At 41.8% G+C, this 21,307-nt stretch overlaps 1 protein-coding gene across 3 annotated transcripts in view; it reads left to right on the forward strand.

The window, feature by feature from the left end:
• Positions 1 to 21,307, forward strand: part of LOC108263736 (adhesion G protein-coupled receptor A1) — a 249,881-nt gene that overhangs the window by 81,315 nt on the left and 147,259 nt on the right. For 2 of the 3 annotated variants that reach the window (XM_017464813.3, XM_047154070.2), the window contains 2 exons: positions 19,473 to 19,637; positions 20,639 to 20,816. In XM_017464813.3, coding sequence (XP_017320302.2) covers positions 19,473 to 19,637; positions 20,639 to 20,816 — 343 coding nt within the window. Of the gene's footprint in view, positions 1 to 19,472; positions 19,638 to 20,638; positions 20,817 to 21,307 lie in introns of those variants that run through there. The other variant, XM_053679792.1, reaches the window with a different exon arrangement.

Here is a 21,307-nt window from a genome sequence, read left to right on the forward strand (position 1 = left end):
GATGTAGGGGGGGCGGTTTTGCCATCCAAGCCATGTAAGGCCACCTCAGCATTGGTTGGCAAAGCCTTTGTGGCCACTGGTCTCTCTTGTGGGTCACTGCATACAATGGCAGTGTTGCAGGCCTACCAGTCAGACCTGCTGAGTGAGCTCAACAACACAGAGGGATTTGGACCTGAGGCAGTGGCAGAGCTATCGGCCGTTCAATGGCTAGCTTGGTTGCGGCGCAGGGGCACTTATGGCTCAACATCTCAGGGATGGGGATAAAGATGCCCCTGTTGAACCTTCTGGCCTCTTTTGGCGGTGCAGTTAACAGCATCGTTGACACGAGTGGAGCCTGGGCCAGCACTAGTGCAAGGGAGGCACATAAGGCGAGCATGGCAGTCCGCCTCCCCCAAAGGCCAAGCAGATAAAGAAGGAGCGGTCCTGATGAGCCGCGGAGGGAAGTATCAGGGGACTTGAGGCTGTTCAGGTAGTTAGCCCCCAGTATTACTGTAGGGCCTCCCCTAGCTAATGTTGTTCCAAGTTTTCATTCTTCTCTGATCACCAAGCTGTCACAGGGCAACGAAAATCTGATGCTTTCCCTCCAACAGAATGTGGAAGAGTTAACATCACTAAAAGACCATCTAGCAGCATGGAAACTACTGCCAAATGTGTTTCTATAGGTTCTGTTCACCATAGAAAAGGGTTACTGGGTCTAGTTCAGACCTCAACCCCCCTGGTTCAGAGGTTTGCTCACCACAGTAGTCAGCACAGAGCAGAGCCTGACGTTAGTGCAGGAAGTAAGTTCCCTCTTGGACAAAGGGGGCATAGAACATGTACCCCATTCCCTGAAAGAGGGTGGTTTTTACAGATGTTATTTCCAGGTCCTCAAAAAGATGGGAGTATGCAGCCAATTTTAGATCTGCGTCATCTGAACCATACTCTTCGGACATACAGGTTCAAGATGCTGACGTTCAAACTTAACATTCCACAGATTCAGATCAAAGACTGGTTTGTGACAACAGTTCTAAAAAAAAAACTGTGACATAGAAATATTGGCCAGTCACAAGAAGTTCCTGAGCTTTGCATTTGGAGGTAATGCGTACCAATATCGGGTCCTTCCATTTGGTCTAGTTTTATCCATGTTCACAAAGTGCAAGGATGCTGCTAAGGCTCCGTTGTGACTCCAGGGCATCCGTGTACTAAACTACTTGGACGACTGGTTAATTCTAACTGTTATCATTCTAATTATAACTGTTAAAGTCCATTGCTTCCTGATCCAGCCATGAGAATAATTTCAGTATGTTCTTCTTTTGTCAAACGCATCCTTAAATATTATCTGTTGAAAATATATGTAATATGGAAGACATTTTACCAAGTTTTAATTTCCCCTTTGTATGAAGACTTTTGGGACACCCTGTAGAGCCTTCTTTCATGAATGTTATATAAATGCCTCCTTACAGAAAATGTCAGCATATCAATAATTATCTTTTTTCTATGATAAATAAAAACACATTTTATGTTCACATTTATTATTAGCCTTAAGTTACAGTGTCCTCAACTAATATTGGCACCCTTGGTAAATATGAGCAAAATTTGCTTATACTCTACTCTTCTGGATATCAAACAATTGCAAACAGAACTCTCCAGATTTACATTACATTTACATTTATTAGCAGACGCTTTCATCCAAAGCGACTTACAAATGAGAAAATACAAGCAAAGATCCAGATCCTTCAAACGCTGGTGGACTCTGATCTTCAGTTCACCCCACAGTTTTTCTATGGTTTTAATATCAGGAGACTAGGATGGTCAAGGCAGGACCTTGATTTTGTGATCAGCAAAGCATTTTTGTGTTGATTTTGATGCATGTTTTGGCTCATTATCCTGCTGGAAGATCCAACCATGGCCCATTTTAAGCCTTCTGGCAGAGACAGTCTACAGAGGTTTCTGGATTTTGCAAACTTCTACAGAAGGTTTATTAAAAATTTCAGTGCCATCGCCAACCCCCTCACGTCCCTGCTAAAGGGGAAACCCAAACGTCTATCATGGAATCCAACCGCCCAAACCACCTTCGACAAGCTCAAGAAAGCCTTCACTACTGCACCCATCATCAAACATCCGGACCCATCCAGACCGTTTATAGTGGAGGTGGACGCGTCAGAGACCGGGGTAGGACCCATTTTATCCCAGTGATTCGGAGAGAAGCCAACGCTCCATCCGGTGGCATTCTTCTCACGAAAGATTTCCCCCGCTGAGAGAAACTATTATGTGGAAAATCGTGAACTCTTGGCAATTAAGTTAGCGCTGGAGGAGTGGAGACACTGGTTAGAGGGTACTACACATCCCTTTGTCATCTTCACAGACCATAAGAACCTGGAGTACCTTCTCACTGCAAAGTGACTCACACCCCGCCAGGCCCGATGGGCCCTGTTCTTCACCAGGTTTCACTTCACATTATCCTCCAGACCAGGGTCCAAGAACATAAAAGCTGATGCCCTTTCTCGTCTTGACTACACAGAATGTGTCAGCGAGCATGAGGAGTATATCATCCATCCTTCATGTATTATCAATGCACTAGAGTGGGATCTGGACCAGGAAGTAGAGGAGATTCCCCAGTCACAAGTACCCGTAAATTATCCCCCGAACAAACTATTTGTACCCAAAGAGTACCGCCAAGAACTCATCATCTGGGCGCACACGGTACTCGGTACAGGGCATCCAGGGGCACAGCGCACACACCATCTCCTAAAAGAGAAGTACTGGTGGTCCAATATGGAGGGAGATATACACAAGGTGGTGGCATCCTGTTCATCTTGCGCACAGAATAAGGTACCTCGGACCCTCCCATCTGGGAGGCTCCAGCCCTTACCCATACCCGAATGCCCATGGTCACACATATCCGTAGACTTCGTAACGGATTTGCCAAGATCCCAAGGAAATACCACAGTTCTAGTCACAGTGGACCGGTTTTCCAAGTCCGTACATTTTATTCCATTACCTGCTCCCCCCACCGCCTTCGTGACAGCTGAACTTCTATTCCAGCATGTTTTTAGATATTTCGGCATTCCTGAGGAGATTGTCAGTGACGGGGCCCGCAGTTTACTTCCAGAGTGTGGTCCAGCTTCATGACTAAGATGGGAGTAACAGTGAATCTCACCTCCGGATATCACCCACAAGCCAATGGACAAGTTGAACGAATCAACCAGGAACTAGGGTGATTCCTCCGTACTTTCTGTGCCAATAATCCAGAGGATTGGAGCAAGTTTCTGCCATGGGCCGAGTACACCCAGAACTCACTACGTCATTCGGCTACCAATCTCACTCCTTTCCAGTGCGTACTAGGTTACCAACCTCCACTGTTCCCGTGGAACGCGACTCCTACCGCAGCTCCTGCCGTTGACCAATGGTTTGAACGTAGCGAGTGTGTCTGGGCTGACACCCACCGACGCCTTAAAGAGACCACAGACACATACAAGCGCAAAGCAGGTCGCCACCGCAAAGGACACCCTAATTACCAACCAGGCGATAGGGTGTGGTTGTCCACCAAGCACTTAAGACAAGCTCATAGCTGTAAAAAACTAACACCAAGATACACTGGACCATTCAAGATCCTCAAGCGAGTCAATGAAGTCACTTACCGTCTAGAACTACCACGACACAGCCGCATCTCCCCCTCATTCCACGTATCACGTCTCAAACCTGTTATCAACGGTCCATTAGCCACAGAAGTACCATCTGAAACTCCTCCGACCACTCTGGAAATTGATGGACAACCGGCTTACCGTGTCAAGAACATCCTCAAATCTAGACACAGGAGAGACAAGCAGGAGTATTTGGTCAAGTGGGAGGGTTATGGACCTGAGGAACAATGCTGGGTTCCCAAGCAGGACATACTGGATCCACAGCTTACTAAAGACTTTCACGCAACTTATCCTGATCTCCCTGGTCCACGACCCCGGGGGAGGCCAAGAAAGAACTCGGCTCCCGGAGTGAGCCTTTTGGGGGGCGGTTCTGTCACAGCTCAGTCAGATCAGAACTCAAATTCCCAAGATGCAACACTCACTTCTCATGCAAGCATGCGCTCACCATCCCTGGAGTTCTGATCAGACACACCTGGCACCAATCACACACACACACACTCTCACCGCTAGTACTTAGGGATGTCATTCACCCAGAATCTATGCGAAGTATACGTTCAGTCAACTCGTTTCTCTGCGTCACCAAGCCGTTCTAGTTAGTTTGTCTTCTCGTGATCCTCGACCCTTGTTTCCGGTTTCGACTACGCTCTCTGCCTGACCCTGTTTGTGTTGTTTGTCCGATCACTTGACCTTTGCCTGTCTTACAACTACGTTTCTTGTATTTCCCGATACAACGCTCTACACCTGATGCCCGCTCCTGCTTCCGTGCCGATTCGAGGTTCGTGACAATCATATTTAACCATGGACATGAGTTACTTTTCCATACGGCTATCTCTCTCTGTGCGCCCAAACTACCTCCTCTAACAGGTTGATTCATAAAATTTCTAGTTGGCTGGAACTTCTTAATTATTGCCCTGATGGTGGAAATGGGCATTTTCAAGGCTTGTGCTATTTTCTTATAGCCACTTCCCATTTTGTGAAGCTCAACAACATTTGCCACACATCACAGCTGTATTACTTGGTCTTACCCATTGGTATGAATGACTAAGGGAATTTGGCCTATATGTTACCTCATATGTATACCCCTGTGAAAAAGGAAGTCATTGTTGAAAAATTTCCTGTTAATAGTCAGCCAGGTGTACTAAAAAAAATTAAAATATAAATGGGAATATACTTCAAATATATCTTTCTCATATGAATTCATAGGGGTGCCAATAATTGTTGCACAGCTATATTTAACCAATATATATTTTTATAAACCCCTGCTGTATTTGTAATTGTTTGATATCCATGAGAGCAGAATATTTTGTGAATTTTTTAACAAAAGATCAAAAGGTCAAAAAAATAAAGACAATTTTCACAGCTTTCTTTGCTCATATTTACCAAGGGTGCCAATATTATTGGAGGGTACTGTAGGTAGCTCGTCTGTCATACAAGCCACTGTGAATAAGCTGTTCCTGAAGGAATGATAATGTAATATTAATATAAACCTATAATTTGAATTATATCTGAACTCTTGGCAGAGCCCTGTTATAGAAAAATAATCAACGTCTTCTGACAAGTCCAATTCGAGAATTCAACCATGCAGTAGTATAACATAAAATAAAAGTGTGTAGACATGAGCATACATTATGTTAATAGGATATCTGTGAATAAGAACGTTTTCAAAGGCTCTGCTTAAATTCTGTTGGTATCAGATGTGTGAATGTTGGGTGATTATCCAAATGAAACCAACTTTACCCTACTTTCACAGTAATAATAAGTTATTATTTTGAAAAAGATTCTGATTATGGCATGCTTTATATATTTTCTCATTATTAAAGCTTAGTTAATTATATAATTTTGTCTGAAACAGGCTTTAAGTACCTGCTTTTCAATTGTACTAATGTGCAGATGCAATCACCGCTCCTGGAGTGATTTTCAGACATTGTAAATCACATTGCAGCTCTAAACTCATTTGCATAGACAAACCAGCCTGCATTTCAGCTTTAAGTAGAAATGTCCCAAATGGCATATTCATTAAGGCAGACATGCAAAAAGGGCAAGCGGTATTTTATTAATTTGAAAGACAATCCTTTGTGGATTTTGTTATTAAATGAGCTTACACTTTTTTGGCAGCTATCTAGTTTCCATATGTTTTTACACATAGTATATCAGGACCAAAATGTCCACAAGTGACAACTAGCTGTGGAAATTTATGTAGAGTTCATTTTTAAATCTGCAGTCTCGTCTAGATTTTAGCACTTGCCATGTTGGTCAGTGTGCAGTGTGACACAAAGCACAAGCGCTGAGGATATGCACAGCTTATGACTGAGAAATTAACTAAAGAATCAGATTCATGGTGATTCCCTATGTAACAGATTATTTAATTAGAAATTTAATCAGATTTGCCTCAATTACTTTATTTTTACTTTATTTACATGTATAGTTATCAGACAGATTCTTAACGGATTTTTAGGCTGCATCTAAACATTAGAGAAGGCATTTCCTGCTACACTGCAATACAATACATACAATAGCATGCTTTTGTGCTTATGCACCCCAATTTTTTTTAATCATCATTTTGTCGTAGGTGTTTTTTCTGCCTTCTGCATTTGTGTGGCAGAAAGTTAGAGTGCCTTTAAAGAAAGTCACATGGTCTGTGATAGACTTATTTTCAGACAAAACTTTAATGCTGTCTGGAACTTTTCCTGCAGTGACAGAAACAGGTAAGAGCCAAAGTTTGTATAAGAACTGTGCTTGCTGATTTTCTTGGAACACTGTGTGACAGTGTTCCTGAGAGAATTAATGCATTTTAGAAGAAAAGGGAGGTCACTCTGAATTTTTATTTGATTTACTGCTTGTTGTAGTAATTATTTTGACATTTGAGATTTTTCTGACGTATAAAAAAAAAAATTCTGGCATAGTCCAAAATCTTGTATTAAAATCTCAGTGTGTGATTGCTGCTCTGATGCGTGTGTAAAAGAAACCAATAGGAGAATGGAATAGAATGGTGCAAAACTCACAGGACATCTACAAACATAGTAGTAGTAATCGTGAATAATAAACAAAAATGCTAATGGATGGAATAAACCATCTTTATTACAGTACCTCTAGATCACTTTTATTGCAGTATCTCTAGATACTGAAGAAAGTTTCTGTTCATGCAACTCCATTTTTACACAAGCTTGAGGATGAGGCTCAGAGGTGGGTAGAGTAGTCAAAACTTTTACTCAAGTACAAGTAAAACTACTTATAAAAATAATTACTCAAGTAACAGTAAAAGTAACAATGTTAATAATTACTTGAGTAAGAGAAATAAAGTATCCAATGAGAAGACTACTCAAGTAGCAAGCAAATCTCAAACACCCTCCAAAAAACAAACATTTTTCCAACAGTTGACTGGCTTTATTTTCACAACACGTTAACAACACAAACTTGTCAGCATCTGCATTTAAACAAGACAACAGAGAACAAAAGGACAGACTATGGAACAGAACAGAAGAGAAAGTGTGTGTGTAGACAGAGCAAGTGTTTGTCTGTCAGTATGTATGTGTGTTATTGGGGGGGATGTATGGGTGTCCTGCCTCCGTCTTTCCACTCTTCAGCCATTATGTTCCAGGACTGAGCCGCTAAACAAATGAGAAGTTGTTGTGGATGCATTCAGACCACTGCAGCGTATCGTGAGACTCATGACCTCATTATACATGATATAAACTAATTATGAAAACTACATATATTCATTAACATTTAACGGAGGAATGCCACTGAATATTGCAAAGTAAATGTACATTTTTGTGATTAAAAATTAACTTGAGTAAGAGTATAAGTAGGGCAGTGGGCAGTGGGTAGTGGGTGGGCAGTTAAACCTACTCTTAAATGTAACATTTTTTTTTTCGAAAAGTTACTCAAGTGAATGTAACAAAGTAAATGTATCATGTTACTACCCACCTCTGATGAGGACTAATAACATAAGCAGAAAATAGAAATTTTCTACTCTTACTGCTCGTAGTTTTTCTGTTCTGATCTTTATCATACAGTTAAATTGCTATTATTGTGTCTTCTGGGAAACATGTAAATATCTTATATAGCTTCTGAAGGGCTGTACAAAATGGAAAATATAAGATCTTTAAATAAAATAATAACAATTTACAAAGAAGATCCTGTTCAAAAATTTATATCCCCCTGGCTCTTAATGTATCATGTTGTCTTCTTGCGCATCAGGGAATGTTTGCACCTTTTGTAATAGTTGTGTATTAGTCCCTCAGTTGTCCTCAGTGTGGAAAGATAGATCTCAAAATCATATAGCCACTGCTGGAAAGGTTTAAAGATTTAGGAAAAGCAATGAATGTGCAGGACCTGGAGGATTTTTCTGAAGAACAGTGAGCAGTTTAACTGCTCAGGAAAAACAAGGGACTCATGAACAGTTAGTTAGTTAGTTCCGTCCGCGCAGCGGGGCGCGTCGGGCAATAAGCATTCGCCAGCGGGCTCGGTCGGAAGCGTCGATTTCCACATCTTCCCACTTGACATCGAGCGCTCGTAGATCTTCCATGAATGTTCGTCGCCATGTATTCTGCGGCAGCCCTACTCTTCTCTTCCCCCGTGGCGGCGTCCAGCGCAGCGCGATCTTTGCGTGGCGGTGGTCAGACATCCGTAGAATGTGTCCTGCAAAGCGCATTCTTCGCTCTATGACCATTTCTGCCAGACTGCGGGAGTTTGTTCTTCTTAGAATTTCTTCATTTGAAATACGATCACGGTATGATACACCGAGTATTCTTCTCAGGCATCGTTGCTGAAACACATTCAGCTTGTGGATGACTGCCCTTGAGCTCTTCCAAGTTTCAGATGCATAGATGGCGGTTGGGATGATGATGCTATTAAACAGGCGAAGTTTGCTGTTGGTGTGGATAGTTCACCTAGCCCAAATCAGTTGTAGCTGTTGGAAGACTGCAAATGCTCTGCCGATTCTGCGATTGACATCCGCGTTAGTCCCACCATCCGCAGCCACAATGCTGCCAAGGTAGGTGAACTGTTTGACTTCTTCGATCAGCTGGTTGCTCACCGTGATCCGCACCGGCATCATCCGGCCGACGGCCATGACGTTGGTCTTGTCAGTGCTGATCCGTAACCCAACTTTGGCTGCTTCGTGCTCCAGGCTAGTGGTCATCTCCTGTAAGACTTTCCCATTTTGCCCCAATAGCACAATATCGTCGGCGAATTCCAGGTCGGTCAGGCGTCCCTGGCCTGTCCACGGAATTCCAGACGCTGGCTGTGTTAGTGCTCGTCGCATGACGAAGTCCATCATCATGAGGAAAAAGAATGGTGAAAGAATGCAGCCCTGTCTGACTCCAGTCTCGATGGTGAAAAAGGCAGTATGACCTGTGTCCGTCCCGATGCAACAGCTAGAATCCTGATATAAGTTCTGGAAAATGGCGATAAACCGCTGTGGAATGCCATATAGCCGTGCGATGTTCCAAAGCGATTTCCGGTGGACGCTGTCAAACGCCTTCTTAAAGTCTATAAAGTTGACCAAGAGCGGTTTCTGATATTCGGAGCTTTGTTCAATGATGTTTCGAAGAGCAAAGATTTGTTCAGTGCACGACCGACCGCTTCTAAACCCGGCCTGTTCGTCCCGTAGAGCCTGATCGACTGCTCGCAGTATCCGTTTGAGGAGGACGAAACAAAATACCTTGCCTGGAACAGACAGAAGGGTGATGCCTCTCCAATTGTTACAGTCTGCGAGATTACCTTTCTTAGGTAATTTGACGATGACACCCTGTCTCCAGTCATTTGGGACACGTTCCATGTGCCAGCAGTCATTGAGCAGCGTAGTGAGCACCTGTACAACTTCATCACCACCCGCTTTCAGCATTTCTGCTGAGATTTGGTCAAGACCAGGTGCTTTGTTGTTTTTCAGATGACGAATCGCTGCAGCGACCTCAGCATCCATGATGTCGCTCATGTCCACTTCCAGCTCACAGGGAGGAGGAAAACTGTAAAGTCGTGCGTGGCTACGGGAGCCGGCTGGTTTAGGGTGTCTTTGAAATGTTCCACCCAACGCGCGTCCTGCTCTTCTTTGCTAACTAGCATCCTGCCGGTTGTATCCCTTATCGGCCCAGTGGAACCGCTTCGGGCCCGAGTGAAATCTCTGACCACACGAAACAGAGTCCTGCTGTCACCCTGGTCTGCAGCCAGTTGTGCTTCAGTGCCCTTCCGGTCCAGCCAGTCCTTCTTGTCTGCTCGGCAACTCCTCTTGACCCTGCGGTCGAGTTCTCGGTACGCCTGCGATGCTTCATTTGGCTCCTCTTCGGTCTTTGCTTGATCGCGCTGACGTTTCTTGACCCGTCTTTCATCGAGCAACGACCATGTCCGGTCCTGAATCCACCGTTCTCGCTGCGTTCCACGCCGTCGACCAATCGTTCTCTCTGCCGTCTCTATGGCAGCATCCTTGATCTGTGCCCATTGTTCTTCGATGCTGGCCGAGTTGTCAAGAATCTGGAATCGATTAGCGAGTTCAATGTGGAAGTGCTCGGCGTTCACGCGGTCCTTCAATTTCTCGGAGGCAAATGACCGAACGGTGTTGTGTCCGGCCACTCTTTTCAATTTTAGTCGGATTGAGGTCACAAGCAAGTGGTGATCAGATCCGACGTCGGCGCCGCGAAAAAAAAACAACCCGTACGTCACGTAAAGCCGAGCGCCACCGTCGATGGATGCATACATAGTCGATTTCATTGTGAGTGGCCCCATCTGGTGACCGCCACGTCTTTTTGTGAATCCGTTTGTGAATGAAATATGTATTCCCGATGCAAAGGTTGTTAAGATTGCATAGGGATAGGAGACACTCTCCATTATTGCTCGTTACTGCTGCTGATCCATGAGGTCCGATCACGTTTTCCCAGCCCTGCCGGTCGCTACTGAGTTGCGCATTCATGTCGCCAAGGAGGATCTTTATGTCATGGTTGGGGATAACCGCGATTGTGTCTTGCAGCTGGTCGTAGAAGGCGTCCTTCTCTTCATCATCTGCCTCATTTGTCGGTGCGTAGACTTGAATAACAGTAATTTTAGCATGGCGAGACTGAAATCGGGCGGTAATTATGCGATCACTGATCGGTTTCCATCCAACGAGTGCCTGTGCCGCGGTTTTGCTCAGGACCATCCCGACGCCGTGCACGTGATGTTCTTTGGCTCCCGAATACAGGACGATCTTCCCGTCGCTTATCATTTTTCCATTACCCGTCCACCTCATTTCGCTGACACCAAGAATGTCAAGCCGGTAATTGTCGAATTCGTGCAGAAGCTGCTCCAGTCTCCCACACTGGTACAACGTTCGCACGTTCCAGGTTCCAATTCGTGTGATCGTATTGGCGTCGAGTATCCCATTTTGCATCGGGCGCTGGACGACCTTTCGGCTTTGCTCCAGCACCGTCATCAAGGGAGAAACAGGGTCATCGCGCCGGTATTGTTTAGACCGCTGGTTTTTGCTTGTTGTTTCCGTAGCAAGATAGATTTTACGGGATCAGGGTGCTAGCCTGATGCCCGACCCTCCTCCTTTTTCACCCGGGCTTGGGACCGGCGTCGGTGGAGATACTCATGAACAACTATCACAAAACATAAAAACGTTATTCATCCAGGTAACAACACACAGTATTAAGAATCAAGGGTATGTAAACTTTTGAACTGGATCATTTGTGTAAATTCAGTTATTGTGTCTTGTGGACTATAGTAAGCATCTGTTATGTGAAATAGTGTATTCATGGCAGAAAAAAAGCTATTTTTATGATCCCTCTTTTTTTTTTCTTCAATTACTAACATTTTACAGAGGGAGTAGCCAGTGGCTTAGTGGTTAGTGCATTTGCCTTGCACCTCCAGGGTTTGATTCCTGCCGCAACTCTGTGTGTGTGGAGCTTGCATGCTCTCCCTGTGCTTTCGGGGGTTTCCTCCGGGCACTCTTGCTTCCCCAGTCCAAAGTCATGCATGGTAGGCTGATTGGCATATCCAAAAGTGTCCATAGTGTATGAATGGGTGTGTAAACGTGTGTGTGATTGTGCCCTTTGATGGACTGACACTCTGTCTAGGGTGTCCCCTGCTCTTTGCCCCATGACCCTGGGATAGGCTCCAGTTTCCCCATGACCCAGCAAGGATAAGCAGTACAGAAAATGGATGGATGGAACATTTTGCAGATTCTGCAAGGTGTTTGTAAACTTATGACCTCATCTGTACATCCGAAATGAAGAACACAGTCTGTTATCATACAATCTTTCATAGAAATTTGCCTGAGATTTTATCCGGATTTATCGGGTAAGGAGTTATAAGTAATAACCTTAAAAGACTGTTGAAACCGCACAGTCTGAAACTGGATTAAGACTTCTGCACTGTACCGTAAAGGCAAAAAAGCATGCTTTTATCTGCTGTACCTATTAATCTGTCACTGTAAATGTCACACTCTAAGACACAGACCTTTTTAGTTTAAAAGCAGTATTTTAAAAGGGCATATTTATACTTTGGCCTATTTGAGGTATTTTGTGTTAATGAGAGATATTTTGTTTGTCGTGTGTGTGTGTGTGTTTCTGTGTCTGTGTGTGCTGCAGTGAGCTGATAATGATTTCAGTTCCATAAAGCAGTAGCTAAAGATAGTTTACCTTCAGTACATTAGTAATGCTATATTCACATGCATTTATTTCAGGCATATATGGTTAAGCTGCTCATGGCATTTATTAATGCCTACCACACAAAAAAGTTTATGTTGTCTTCCTATATGTCTATTCTTCATCCCTGCTTGAGCTCTAGAAATCCAGACAGACGTGCCGTCCAGCGTGAGCTAATAACTAATGGCCGGTGCGTTGTGTAGCCTGGCGCCCATGCTGAGTAATGGCGTGAGGCTAAAGAGCCGGTAAGCGATGGCCGAGAGAGCAGCCGCAGTGTGTGAATCATACCTCATTACTCAAAGCCCTGAAAGCCTGTAGAGTTGCAGACCACATCGCCACTAATCTCTCCGTTTTTAATCATTCTAACTTGACACAGAATACAAGAATAGAGCAGAGGAAAAAGCGTTATAGGAAGACAGGACTTATAAAGATTTATTTCCTATTTTTTTCCCCTTTTCTCTTATCACTCACTTGCTTTCCCTCAAATTCTTGCCTGATTCTTTGTCTCTGTAGGTTGCCATAGAGACTGAGGTCTTAATTGGCTTGTTAGAATGTCGTTTTGGCTTATTGTGCTTAGTGCTGTCCATCTCTCCCACGTAACTAAAGCAGGAAAGGGTGTCCATGAATGAGACAGTAATCAGAAAATAGAGGAAAAGAATTAGAATTGTGTGTGTGTGTGTGTGTGAGAGAGAGAGAGAGAGAGAGAGAGAGAGAGTGTATGAGGGGTAACTACACAGTAAAATAGAAAGGGTTATGTATACACAAAGAAAGGGTTATGTATGCTCATTTATGTACAATTTGTTCTGGTGATCAGGAGTCCATCTGCTTTCTTCTTTCATGCTTCATTATAAATGAGCAGCTACCTGAGGTGATAGAAAGTCATATGCAGCTGTGAGTTGTAGCAACGTTCACCTCGTCCCCATTCTAATTAAATGCAGACCTTCAGGCTGAGACTGAATTGGTTCTCCTTCTATCTTTTCAGTAGTAGAACACTGCTAAGGTTCCCCATGGTGTGTGGAATAATTACAATATTATTTCAATTCTTTCAGACACCCAAAGCACAGAAGGTTTGGTATAGAGTTTAGACAAGAGTTTTTCAACCTAATATCTGACTACTTCATCTGTAGTGTATAGTATGTATTATTGCCACAGTTAGAAATTACAAACATTAATTTTCAATATATTTGTTAAATATAGGTGTGCAACAATTATTGACACTCTTTTAGGCAATACTTTGCGCTATCTCCCTTTGCCAAGATAACAGCTTTGAGTCTTCTCCTATAATACCTGATGAGTTTGGAGAATACATGGCAAGGGATCTGAGACCATTCCTCCATACAGGATCACTCCAGATCCTTCAAATTTTGCGGCCCATGCTGGTGGACTCTCCTCTCCTCTTCAGTTTATCCCACAATTTTTTTATGGGTTTCAAGTCATGGGACTGGGATGGCCATGGCAGGACCTTGATTGTGTGTTCAGTAAACCAGTTTTGTGTTGATTTTGATCCAACCACAGCCCATTTTAAGATTTCTGCCATTTTCAATACTTGTGCTATTTTCTTATAGCCACTTCCCATTTTGTGAAGCTCAACAACCTTTTGCCACACATCACAGCTATAATCCTTTATTATGAATGACTAAGGGAATTTGGCCTATGTGTTACCTCATAATTATACCCTCATAGTTGAGCAATTTCCTGTTCCTAGTCACCCAAGTGTGCTAATTTTTTTTTAAACATCAATGCGAATATACTTCAAATATATTTTTCTCATATGAACTCATAGGGGTGCCAATAATTGTTGCACACCTATATTTAGCAAAGGTTTTTTATAAACCTGTGTGTTGATTGCAATTGTTTGATATCCATGACAGCAGAGTATTTTTGTGAATTTTTTTAAACAAAAGATCAAAAGGTTAAACAATAAAAACAATTTGTCACAACCTTCTTTGCTCACATTTACCAAGGGTACCAATATTAGTGGAGGGCACTGTACTTGTGCTGCTGTGTCAATCTGAATTTCCCCTACAGGGGATCAAAGTACCCATTATTTTATCTTATCTTCCACCATCCATCAATCCATCTTCTACCACTTACACCTTTTCAGGGTCACGGTGAACCTGGAGCCTATCCCAGGGAACATCGGGCACAAGGCAGGTTACACCCTGGCCAGGGTGCCAGTCCATCACAGGGCACAATCACATACACACTCACACACTTTGGACACTTTAGACATGCCAATCAGCCTACCATGCATGTCTTTGGACTGGGGGAGGAAACCGGAGTACCCGGAGGAAACATCCGCAGCACAGGGAGAACATGCAAACTCCCTTATCTTATCTTATCTTATCTTATCTTATCTTATCTTATCTTATCTTTCTGAAAGCATTCCTGTCAGCTCAAACCAATCTGGCCATTCTTATCTGATCTCTATCATCAACAAGGTGTTTCCACTCACTGAACTGCCACTGCCACTCACTGGATGTTTTTTGTTTTCGCAGCATTCTGTATAAATCAATATCTAGGTAGATATGAACATTAACAATCACATGTAACTAAGACATGTCACTGTTTTTGGCAAACTCCACCCTGATCGCAACTGTCTGAGTAGTGCTTAAGTCTATAGTTATGTCTGAGGTCTGGATGGCGATGCACAATGTCAGTATAAACTTCTCACTACATACGCACTACTCACCTCTGATTACTGCATTTGGTCTCTATAAAACATTCATTTCATCTTCTTTTAGCTCCTTCATTAAAGGTTTGCTACACAAGAGTATGATGTTTGTGTCTGTCTGTGTGTATCTTATCTAGTTTCATTCATATTCCACTGTCCCTGTGTCTGTACGGAAGCTCCTTAGGCTCCTTTTGCATTCATCTTTCAGTGAACTGGAAATATCCATGTCAGTATCACTAGTCTAAAAATATCAAAATATACTGAACTTTGTTAAACCTACAACCTGTTTAGCCATTCTCACACTCACTCTCTTTATCTTTCTCTCCTTCTTTTTCCCTCTGTCTGTTTCAGAGGAAGTGCATGCCAGTCTATGGTCAGGCTGATGGAATGCTGGTTAATAAAAAGCCTTTTTTTTGATGGTTAACAGCCCCGTGAGTGCGGTTATATAAACAAATCGTTAAATATCAGCGCAAGTGCATAAATGCTCCTAATGAGGCCTTGGGGAGGCGTTGTTTGCAGACAGCTCCACAATAGAATAGCAGCAGTGAGAATTTAGGTCTCTTTGTGTGCGTGTGTATGTGTGTGTTGTACGTGAATGTATGCGTCAGCCTGAGCTGAATCCATATTTTACTCTCATTAATGTTTCCTTTTCTTTACAGAGTGGAATCCATTGTGCTTAAATTGGCCATGCTGACCCCTGCATAAGTGCAGTGTATTTAATTTTAAAGCTGGATAGTCTTGTAGTCTTTTTGGTCTGCCTCCTGCATGTCCAAAGCCAGATTGTGTCCCGCCCTGCCTTTATGCTAGTGAAAAAGAATGAGATAGGTGAAAGGACACAAGTGGTCGGTATTCAGAGGCTTATTTGGATGTGCACTTAACAGTGATGCCTCTTTCTGCATTCATATCTGCTTTGGGGAAAACAGGTGAGGGAAGAAGCACTTCAGCTGCATTGTCTGGCTTCAAAACTGTCCATCTTCATTTTTATTTCACGTAGTTTTTAATCCTATCTCTGGCGTCCAGGCACATCCATCTTAAACAAGTGTTCATTCATTCTTCAATTTGAATTAAAGAGAGAACAGTTGAAATGTTCTTGGCTCCGGGGCTATTCTATCACGGCGCGGTGCAGAGAGGCCGGAGCGGATGCAGTACACTGCGGTTATGGCAGCTGAAGAGAAAATGCCTGTTATTTTTGGCGCGTGGTTTTGAAGCAGCTGGAGCTGTGAGTGCAGTAGCATTGGTTCCATGTTGCACAACATCACCATGTGCTCCTGAACCACCAGGCACTTGCTGGCTCAAACAGTACAGAGAAATCTCCTGGTTGATCAGTCACACATGTCAGCGCTATTAATCAATGTCCTGTGGTTTGTATTGTGGTGGAGGACAGCAGGAAAGTACAATCATGTGCCATCATTAACCAGTGTCAGTAGATCTCAGGATGATTCATGAGCATGCTTTTGACATTTCCACAAAACCTACAGTATTCCCTTTCTGAGCACACGTTTGTAAGAGGAAGACAAGCAACTTTAAAATATTCATAAATCTTCTTCTGATTTTCAGTAACTTACAAGATGTATACAGCTTTTTATGTTAAGAATATGCAAGTGAATAGCTACTGAATAGCTAGTGAATAGGTCTTACACACTCTGAAATTCATAATGCTGTTTTACAGAACATTTCCATGGAAAGTGATAATGCATTCATTATTTTACTCAGAGCGCTTTTCCAGTGTGTACCAGTGTGTGTGCACTTATGCATTTGTGTATTGTATTTGTGTGTGTGTGTGTGTGTGTGTGTGTGTGTGTGTGTGTGTGTGTGTGTGTGTGTGTATGTGCTTGCATGTATGTGTGTGTGTGTTTGTGTGTTTTGGATTATTGGATAGAACAGAAGCTTGCAGAGAGGCTTTAATAATTTTTTCCTATAAAGATTTGAATTCCTTCGCTTGCTGCGACTTATTGTTTGAATGTCAACTGTCCCAAGCATGACAGCGCTTTTTTTTATTAGCATTTAAAAAGAGAAAACAACTCTTACTGACTATGTTTCCTATACAGCTCCTTCAAAGTTGCAGAATTTTTACTGTATAGAACTGAACTGAATTTTACCCCATTAACATTATTTTATTACGAAAATATGGACTAAATATAGTGTCTAGTTTTATGTTATTTAAAAAAATTAAATTTTCCGATTATGAGCATGTGAATGGTGAAAATAAAATGCAAATGTTGACTCAGCAGCGTCTAGCTGGCCTTGGAGTTGAGCTCTTCATCTAATAACACGTGCAGGTGAAGTGTTATTGAGGATATATTGATATATTTTTTACCTTGGAGAATAAAGCTATTTGCTAGTTTCAAGGATAATATTAGTTACCCTGCTGATCTCAGATGGTCTTAAGGTCTCAAGATGATTGTTAATATCTCCAGAAGATTTGTATTATGAGAAAGCCTCTTTATTTTCCAACCCAGAAAGCCTGATCTCAGTTTGATCAGTCATGTTGATTGTGTATGTAAGTCCTGCCAAAAGTGTTGCTCAGAAATCTGCTTTACTTAGCATCTGAACCATAAATGGCCAAATGCACGTTTCCAAATGTTTTGCAAATTTTAAGTGTGCTGATGTGTTTTCATTAATAAGGTGAGAATGCAACAATCAAAGCAGTAAACTAAGCATGTCATGTATATTGGGTTGGCACATCCATCCATTTTCTATACCGCTTATCCTACTGGGTCATGGGGAACCTGGAGCCTATCCCAGGGGGCATCGGGCACAAGGCAGGGTACACCCTGAATAGGGTGCCAATCCCTCACAGGGCACACTCACATATACATTCACACACCCATTCATACACTACGGACACTTTGGACATGCCAATCAGCCTACCATGCATGTATTTGGACTGGGGGGAGGAAACCGGAGTACCTAGAGGAAACCTCCACCGCTCAGGGAGAAAATGCAGACTCCGCACACACAGGGCCACGATGGGAATCGAACCCCCAACCGTGGAAGTGTGAGGTGAACGTGCTTTGCTTAAAAAAAAAAAAAAAAGTTGTTCTCAGTGTATCCGTGGGTCCTTAAAAAGTCTTAAAATGTCTTAAATTCCTTAATGTAAAAATAAGGCCTTTGTTAGCATTAAAATGTCTTAAATTCACATTTCAAAGGTCTTAAAAATGCAACCGAACCGACACCGTAAAGCAGATTTCTATTTTCGTTTTTTGAATTTTTTAAATGGTAAACCCTTGTGACCGTGTTGCACTCATAGTGTCTGCGGCTCATCAGTGTTTTAGAGTGGCTCGGTTCACAGTAACTGCCGTTCCACACCAACTTCATCTCTGTCTGTGCTGTGAGTTGAGTTGCTTATAACGTGCATTTAGAACAGCACACACCAGATCCACTTTGGTTTTACGTTAGCATAATCTCAAATATTTTTGTGGACGTTTACAGCATTTCACCTGATTGGTAATGAGAAGTGAATTTTTAAAAACTGTTGCCAACTGAACGGAGGTCTTCCTGCAGGTTTCCACCAAAATAAAAGCCACAACGTCTAACACAAAAGTGAATTAAGTCGAAATATATTACTATTGTTATATTACTATTTGTACCCCAAATAAAAATGTATTATTATTATTATTATTATTATTATTTAGTGCAATAGTAATATCACAAAATAGCAAAGGTTTATATATATATATATATATATATATATATATATATATATATATATATATATATATATATATATATATATATATAACCTTTGCTATTTTGTAATATTACTATTTTATATATATATATATATATATATATATATATATATATATATATATATATATATATATATATATATATTCTTTAGAAAAATGTATGTATATTTATAGCACTACTTGTTACATGTACCCTGACATTCAATTACAAACAAACTTAGAAAAACACTGCTGTGAGGGGGTTATTTCTAATACAGCTGCTGAGGGAGTGATGGTAAATTTGACATATTTTTCTCTTCTAACTGCTGTAATCCATCTCTCTATATTTTTTCCCTCTCTTGGAAAGTCATGGAAAGGAAATACTGGATTTTTTTTTCTTTCACTGTTGGAGCAATTGATCATGCAAAAAGCATATTTGCTACCCTCTCCTATATACCTCTATAGAAGTTTCCCCTGCTATAGTTTACTTAACTCCAGAAATTGATGTATATGCATGAACACAATCCATTATGGCTGATGTATTGTGTAGCATGATTGAAGTGAAGATCAGGTCTTAAATTATTTTGGAAATGTCTTGAATATGGTATGAAAACCACACTACAGCACCACAGTGACTCATGAGTCAACTGCACTTTACTATAAATACACTTGACTGTAGTACAATGGTTTGTTGTTGGTGTTTTCAGAATAATGTCATACTTTTATCCAGTGAAAGTGAAACTATCAGGTATGATCAGTGTTAATGTATTGAGCCCTCCTGACAGTTATGCGTGATGAAGCTGAATTAGATTGAATGCATTTGTGGACTTCCTTTCCTTTGCCTCCTTCCTCTCCCTCTTCTTCCCCCTTTCGATTTTCTCAGTGAACTAATCCTCTCCAACGTGGATGCTGATGTTTCCGGTAATTGGCAGTGCCACGTGACCAGTTCCCGTGGCAACAGCTCCATTGGCATGGAGATTGTTGTTTTGGAGACGTCTGCACTGTACTGCTCTGCAGAGAGGGTGACCGGCAACAAAGGTGACTTCAGGTGTGCGAAGGATAAGAAACACAAACCCATCGTTTTCCAATCCACAACACACATACAGTATTCATGCATACACTTTATTTTTAGCTCAAGATGCAGTATATCCATAAGATTAATCAAAAGTGTTTACAGTGGAATTCTGAGCAAGCAACAAATCTTCTGTGGAATCACAATCCAAATTCTGCATAAACCAGCAAATTACACACACCTCTCATTTTTTATGATCATTAACTATGTCTATGGTTGGCAGGGCACCACTCAGTAGTTAATGAGACGAAGCCGAATACCTAGCTCTGCCTGAATGTCTCAGCACTGCTGCTTCTACTGTGTGCTTTTTTTTTTTTTTAAATATTATTTCCTGTGCTTTAGTTGCCTAAACCTTCCATCTAGCTGCAGTCTGCTGCCACAGTTGCTGCACATTATGGATGTAAAAGAAAATTAGCTCATTTTTGTGGAGAAAAAATAGCACTGCATATTTCGCATGACAAGTAATGTTCAGCCCAGAAATTATGTTTTTTATTTGACAAACATTGCCCTTTACCATTAATCGTCTCTGGTCTCATACCATTTTTAAAGCCCAAACAGGAACATGAGTTAAAAAATTTTATGCTTATTAGAAGGCATGGACAGTGTTCATGGAGAGTGTTTAAAATTATATTTTGAAATACCATTGGACTTAGCACAAGTTCTAGTACAAGAAATATTTGCATGAGCTTGGCACCAATGCAATGATACAATTACATTTCTCAAGCACGGTTTAATATAAGTAAAATACATGTACTGTATATACACTAATGCATATACTAATTGAGTCTTTACATGATGAAAACACCTTCTAATAGGAACTAGATGAATAATTATAAGCAACTGCATAAACATCAGTACAGAAACATTTATTATATTATATTACAGTCTTTTTGGGCTTCTGCGATTCTAAACCAATACACTAGTGATCTAAAGTGCATTTAGTGTTGCAGATCTGACACTGCTCTTATGTCCCACAGGTGGCCTAAAACCCAGGCTGGTTTAATGGTCTTTCTTCACTGTGCCATAGCCTCCTACAGCTCTCACGAGAAGAGGGCATGGCGTAGGTGTGATAAGCAGGGACGGTGGGCAGAGGACGACTACAATCAGTGCCCTTACTCCAGAAATTTCACCCGCATGCTGCATGAACTTACACAGGTGGGCTAAAATGATTAAGATCATTTGTTTGTTCACACTGGGAATAACAACAGTTGGGCAGAGGCTGCATTTATTATGATAATAGGCCAGAACACCTGTTAAGTCATTCTAAGACTTGCCTAAACCTTCCCATGGTTGAAAGGATAAATTTAGCTGGGATCAGTTTCAGTTAGTTCTGTCCTGCAGATAATGTGATGTGGTATATGTATGCAAGTGTTTAGTTAATAGAACTAAAGGCCTGTTCACACCGGGACGTTTTTTTTTGTGTTCACACCCACGCGTTAAACGCGATGCTGAATGAAAGTGTAAATTCACTCAAGGATAGTAGATGGCGCTTATTGAAAATCAGAAATACCCCGGTAAACAAGGTGGCACTGCACAACTTTCCGTTTCTGGCACCCACTTATCACTGAGAAGAAGAAGGGAGCCAGTATTTACGTCTTTGCAACAAGTCGTTCACACACTTTTTGCGAACTGGCTAATTGAGATTA

The sequence above is a fragment of the Ictalurus punctatus genome, chromosome 3 (assembly GCF_001660625.3).
Source record: "Ictalurus punctatus breed USDA103 chromosome 3, Coco_2.0, whole genome shotgun sequence".
Taxonomy (NCBI): domain Eukaryota; kingdom Metazoa; phylum Chordata; class Actinopteri; order Siluriformes; family Ictaluridae; genus Ictalurus; species Ictalurus punctatus.